We start from the raw sequence: 6,721 nt of genomic DNA, 5'->3' as shown, positions 1-6,721 counted from the left end.
TATCACAGCGTTTGTTTACGTTTATCTTCATAAGCAAACTTTTACTTTTCATTAAATTTCTGGATACATTTTAAAAGCAATGATTTGGCGGAACCAGTGTAGCCTGACTATCATGTGTATTTTATTGGTTTACTTTTTTTCCCCACGTTGAAACTTAGTCCTTCGTAACTTTTAAGACAATTTAGCCTGGGTTTCAATTATGGAGAATAGGGCTAAACCATTAGGCTCGTTTACTCGTTTTTTTTCCTCACACTGTGTTGACCTATTTATTTTACAAAATAAATAAAATATAACATTTATCTTTTCAATTATAAATCTTTTCAAGTATAAAATAATACTTTAGGGTTGACACACTTATCGCTTTACCAGAAATTCACAGTGTGGATTATTTTATCGTGAAATTACTGCTGAATTCTAATTATCATCCAGGCAGTTATAGGAAATAAACATGTTTATAGTAGCTACATGTACATTTGTCAAAAGGTAAAATTGTCTCATTGGTCGCAGAAAGTAACACATCATGTATTGGTTGCATGAAGTTCTGGTTCTTGTAGAGGATTGGCAAGTTTTGCAATAGCAATTTTCTCAATTCATACATTTATAATGTGTCAGTGTTCAGGTCTGGCACGCGCATTATGCACCTGCATACCTTTTATATTGGCTATTGGTTTAGTGTAATTGAATTGTCTATGAGAACACGAGTGTGTATTTACCCAGCATTTGTATAGGCTACCTCCACATTCTCAGTCAGTGGTAAATTAATGAAAGATCTTTATTAGCACATTTATAAAAGTAATTGTCCTTGCTTAAAGACCACCCTCCGCCGCACAACCAGCAGTTTTAAGAGTTTTCAAGAAGTTCACACCACACGGGGGCACGAACAAAAATCATTTGGAATTACGAGAATCATTACTTCACAAATCATTATTCTCAATATACAGCTTCACCAGAAAGAATGACAAGATATTTCAACGGCTTTATACAGAGTTATTGCACAATGCCTGGGCGAACACTTTACATGTCATCTCCTTTCAGACGTCTTATTGATCACAAGTGATCTGAAACGAGGACTTGGCCTTTTCCCGTCAACATCAAAGTGATGCTACTGGCAGTTGTGCAGGAATATAGAAACGAAAAAAGAAAAGCAGCACAAAAATAATCGATTGATAATCGATTAATAATCCATCTCGTCCAATCCACCTGCTCGTACTCCGTACCATTCAACTGTTTGTCAAACAGAAAAGTGACACTTCTTCATTTAAGCTGCTTTTTCATTTTGTAGAGACGTGTCGGGTTTTAATGTGCTGCTCACGTCAGTCTCACCTGTTAATAAGGCTTGGAAATATGATACAAAATATTCTTATTTACACCCCTTTCCCTTTACATTTTAGAGGGTCACTACAAAGCCCACGATTTATGACCTGGATTTCATCTCAGGATAATTAAATATGAATCTACCATTTAAATATTCTTTGCGTCAGGGATGCACCAACAATTCACATTTGTTATATGGACTAGTTATAATAATAATAATAATAATAATAATGATAATGATAATAATACATTTGTGAAACGAAATGTCCCTGTAGTATCATGTCCCGTTATTATTGCGCTCAGTAGCCTATATAACGGTCTGTATTTGTTTTCTCCAGATTTAACATTTAGGGTAAACAAAAAAAAAATATATATATAACCACAAGTTAAAAAACATAAGTCAAATAAATAATTAAATAAAGTTTAAAAATGTCTCTAACCACTTTTTGTGTGTCAGTTTGTTTTTGTGGCTTCGTAAAATTTCTCGAATATTTTGTCACCAGTAAAATAGTTTTTTGATGGTTGAGATCAAAGCTGCCATGTATTGCAACGAGTTCGAGTCGTGCCGTTCATCGTGGTGGTGTCGGTCTGGGTAACACACCGGAGAGGGGGGGCAGAGGCGGCGGTGGCTCGTTGGCGCCCTGGAGCCCGTGCAGGAGAATCCGGGGAACGAGAGGACGCTGCAGCGCCGGCGGGGGCGCCGAAGGTCCCCTGTATAAGTAGAGCGCTGCTCCAGGGTCCAGATTCGACATCAGGCTTTGAGGGTAGAAGTACGGCGAAGGGAACATCCTTTGCAGCGCGGAATAATTTCCAGCCTCCGCTAACAATTCCAGTCCGACCGCCGTTTGCCTCTTCCACTTTGTCCTTTTTTTTCAAGACAAAAAAGAATGATGTTAGTATATAAAAATAAAATTGAAATTATTTAACGACTAGTGATTTATCTTCTGATCGTAAAAGCGGTGACAAAAAGAAAACAGAAATTCACAGAATAGGCTACTTGTATTGGCTTGCATGCTTATTCCCAAGCGAAACATAACACCCAAAGAGTTCAGAGAAATAAAAACGGAATCCTCTGTTTCTTCATCTTCTGTTTCTAAGTATCTGTATGAATATCTGTTTTCAACCACACAATTCAATAATAATATTATTTACGTTTAAATAGAACATCTTTAAACCTTCGTCACATAGCCTACATATAAAAACTTAATTCGCCTAAATGTAGGCTACTATTGCAATATGAGGGGAACGAGCGATGGAAAAGTATTTTGATATTTATTTCACATTAACTGCGTAAATAATATAAACAATATATAACGTAAAAAGCAGGCACCAATGTCACAAATATCTCAGTAATTCATTTTATTTAATCGAGGATCGACGCATGCAGCATTCGTGGATTTAATAGCTACTGTATATATTAATTTCAAATCTTTAACTTGGCACACAATTAGATGCTACGAATACAACTGGAAATATGCAAATAAACCACTTGTAGAAGTAGCCTAAAACAGGTTTTAATTTTTGCTAATTTTCTTAACATAGAGCATCTTCCTTTTTGTCTTATTTTTGTTCCATTTAATAGTTAAAAAAAAATAAGAATCATGTGAATTTTTGATCCCCTTTAAAAATGAAAAGCTAAATAATTTATTTTTAAACTACATTTAACTAAACGATATGTATTCCTTAGCATTTCCTTCACTTTTAGTGCAATCATTAAATAACCTGGCAGGTATTATTGTCCTTGGCATGAGACTTATAAATCAAAGGAAAATAATATGACAGGCCTACAGACCCAAGTACGTTTACTTTTAAACAGTAAAAAGAAACGAACGAAAATGAACTTAAATAAAATGAAATTGATATATAAAATAATTAGCCTAGAATTTAATTTCTGCAATCCCCCCCTTATTTAATGTTGCTGGGATGTAGTCAAGCATTTGTTTCCAGCTGACCACATGCTCACCTCCTGTTCTGGTACCAGGTTTTGACCTGCGTGTCGGTCAGGTTGAGAGAGGCTGCCAGCTCCATCCTGTCCTGCACGCTCAGATACTTCTGACGCTCAAAACTGCGCTCCAGCTGGGCGAGCTGATGGTCAGTGAAGGCGGTCCGCGCTTTCCGTGGCTTCTTCAGGCGAACATGCGGGCTATCTCTGCTGCTCGAGATCTCCCTGTCGCCCTCCTCTTTCACTGAAACATCACATTGAACGAAAGGGCACTGGTTAGCATGAGTTAGTTAGCCCAAGTGTTTCAGTAGACCCTGCTTTGGCAAGTTATCACATGTTCTGGTGTCAAAGGTTTCCACACATCCTCTGATGGTCCCGCGCGTGCTTGTAATTCTGTCATGCATTTTTCAGATTTTATTTTCAGAATGTGAATACACAAGGTTTGTGATATTTAATTCACCCCTCTCTCCCTATCTAAACCAAACTCTTTTCTCTCTGAAGACAGAAAGAGAGGGACACGACGCGAGAGACCTTGCCAGTCGAGTAGTTGAGTCGTCTCTCAAGGAGCACAATAATCCGGCTAATTGAGCCACAAGGGATGGAAACCTTTCAACCGAGACCGGAGAAACTTCACAGGGCCGGGGATAAGAGCGAAATAAAGAGCGGACCGACCCCGTGCGTTACAAATCTGATTAGCACTGGGACAAATTGCATCAAATCCCTGAATTATAAGGGGCTAGAAAGGCAAAAATCAAAGAGGCGCACACACTCTTTACAAGCGCTCTGGAGATGGAATGGCTTTGATTTGGAGAGCATTAATTTTGATCACCGCGCCTATAGACTTGCCAAGCTAATAATGTCATGATGTGAGAGTAGAAACATATTTGGATTCATAGCTGAAGGTAGGCGAATTGCTGAGAGCAAGATTTTGGTGATAAGACTTTTACAAAACTATCAGAATCAGCAACGACGATAGCAGTCTTCAGTAGGCCCAACACATGGACACCATCAACCATAAACACGTGCATATAATACTACTATTTCTTAATTTGTAATAATAATAATAACAAAAAAGTTATAAAACTAGCATTAATTGACTTATTTAATAAGGGCATATTCCTATATTTATCAATAGTCATTGACCTGAAATCAGCCTAAATGTTATGTCACAGGAAGCGATCTTTCACTCGTTTTCCTCCCTCAGATGTAATTTCACCCTGTCAAATCCTTAATGAATCTTGCTGATGATGTTTATCTGTTCAACTTCCCTTGCCCTGGACCTAACAGTAAGTTCTGAATTAATAAGCACTTTAAAATGTACGATAGTGAAACAAAACTAAGCAATATTTCTTGCACTGAAGTCACAAAGTGTTTCACGATTTTTGCACTAATGTCAAATGCCTTAATTGATTTATCATTTACATTTTAACATGTATTTAGCAAGAGTTGATTTTAAAATGTTTTGGATTATAAAATGATTATGCCATGTCCATTAGTCTATTTCTATCTATCTATCTATCTATCTTAGTCAAATTCATATAATCGGTTGTGCTTTATATAAACAACGCCTATAAATTAACGAAATGAATGAACAATAAATAATTTTTAAGTTTCATTATAATTCTTGTTTAAGATTTTTGTTTTCTATCCCAAATGATAGGGTAGTCAAAGAGCAAACCTGCTTAAACTAGCTATATGCTATATAAATGTGTCAAGTTCTAGTTCATGTGCAATTATTTTAAAATATCAAGTGATATTTTTACCTTTGTATTCACTGTCTGACGATGAGTTACTGTGGATCTTTTCGATGAAGTCGTCTGCGATTTTAGACACCAGTCTCCCTGCCTCCTGAGTCGGCTGGCCGTTACTGGAGTAAGGAGCACACGCTGCTAAGGGTTTACAGTCAGCAAGAATATCTCTTATTAAGAAGGATGAAGTGACAGTCCGAGGTTGCGATCCAGCGGACATCGGCCCGTGTTGCAAATGGGACGGGAGCCCGAGCCCGAGCCCGAGTGGGTGACCCTGTCTCTGCGCCGCATCCTCAGCGCACTCCCTCCGCGGGGACGGAGGAGAAGAACAACCGCTCTCTAAGTCTGATCTGGGGCTGAACTCCAGCGGGGACCGGCATTCTCCAACCAAACTGTCCCCCTTCGCGATGACTGGGCTTCCGGGCCTGTGGGATAGCAGGGAGTCGATTCCAAAACTGGAGCCGTTGGTGGACGCTTCCATCTCCACACTGCTGCTTGCGTGAAGCCTCTGTTCAGATTATCATCTGTATTCAAGCAAGTTCTGCGTGAATGGCGCTCGATTTAATAGCGATCTATCCAGGAGGAAAATCCAAAGCAGAATCGGAAATGAGAAATATTCATCCCCTGTCTGGAAGAAGAAGAAAAAAACTTTCTTCTTCCTTGAGGACTTTTAGTGTGAGTTTAAAAAGGAAAAGGAGGTTTCTTGAGGATGTTCTGTATGAAGTAGCATACACACAGACCCAGCCTCCAAAAAAAAGAGTTTTTTTTTTTCCCCTGCTTTAGCTCCTCACTAAAAAAAAAATCGATACAGCCTAAATATACTCTCGGCTGGCAAATTTAATTAATTTTTTCAATCCCGGTATTTCTCGGAGACGCGAGACGCATCGATAGTAGCTTTGAATTATTAATCAAATTATTTCAAAAAGCTGTTCTGAAGTAACGGTGTTAGTGTGAAACCACAAGGTAGCCTACTTAGAGGGCGCGCGCATTTCAGCACCACGGACAGAAGCAAAGCGGCGTCAACTCGAGCCTCGCGTCTGTTGAGCAGCTGAAATTTTCATCAGTTCAAAGGTTGTTCGCTGTGGCGAATAGAATCGAATCCGGATGGAAAAGGCAAGTGCATTCTTTGCCGGCGTAGGTGATGCAATGCGAAAGCGTTGGACGGTAGAGCGCTGAAAAAATGCTGTGAGAAGACAGAAGCGCAAATGAGGTAATGCAGGTTAAATAGACACATTGGGTAACGGAAAGTCAGATAAAACCTAACAAATGAACTTGTGCTCAACTCAGTGTGGCTAGGTTTTTAAGGGCACCCCTTCCACGTGAGTCCCCAGCGACTCGCTTCCATTGGTTAAGAGGTGTTTTGGGGTGTTGACTGGCTAGCTAAGAGGAAATCGGACCCCCCCACGCCCAATAAACCCCTCCCCACAGGTCGCCCACTTTGATTAAAAGAGACACTGAATTCATTAGGAGACTCGGATCCAACTGTTTACAGGCAATTTTCACACTGTTTGCTTTCATTACATCATTGATGAGCCTTATAATAGGGTTATTATGAGGAGTGGGGAGGTCTTTTAGCTGCTCTCCTCCTAGTGCGCGCTCTGACTGTTACGTCTTGACCACTTTCTCACAATTCGAGCATTTTTCTCAAATAATTCCCTTATAGTTTCTCCCGTTGAATTTAAGCATTGGTTTTGATAGATTTAATTTCAATGACAAC

General features: G+C 39.2%; 1 protein-coding gene across 1 annotated transcript; it reads right to left on the bottom strand.

Annotated features, from left to right (window-relative positions):
• Positions 1 to 875: 875 nt before the first annotated feature.
• On the bottom strand, positions 876 to 6,350 carry LOC113038692 (barH-like 1 homeobox protein). Its single transcript, XM_026196303.1, has 3 exons — positions 5,020 to 6,350; positions 3,278 to 3,500; positions 876 to 2,178 (listed from the first exon to the last, which is right to left on the bottom strand). Exons 1-3 carry the CDS (start codon positions 5,483 to 5,485, stop codon positions 1,884 to 1,886), a joined length of 984 nt encoding a protein of 327 aa, XP_026052088.1. The 5' UTR covers positions 5,486 to 6,350; the 3' UTR covers positions 876 to 1,883.
• Between the last annotated feature and the right edge of the window lie 371 nt (positions 6,351 to 6,721).

Source organism: Carassius auratus, chromosome 21, assembly GCF_003368295.1.
Source record: "Carassius auratus strain Wakin chromosome 21, ASM336829v1, whole genome shotgun sequence".
NCBI lineage: Eukaryota > Metazoa > Chordata > Actinopteri > Cypriniformes > Cyprinidae > Carassius > Carassius auratus.
Note: the sequence above shows the minus strand (reverse complement) of the source record. Positions and strands in the feature narration are given on the sequence as shown.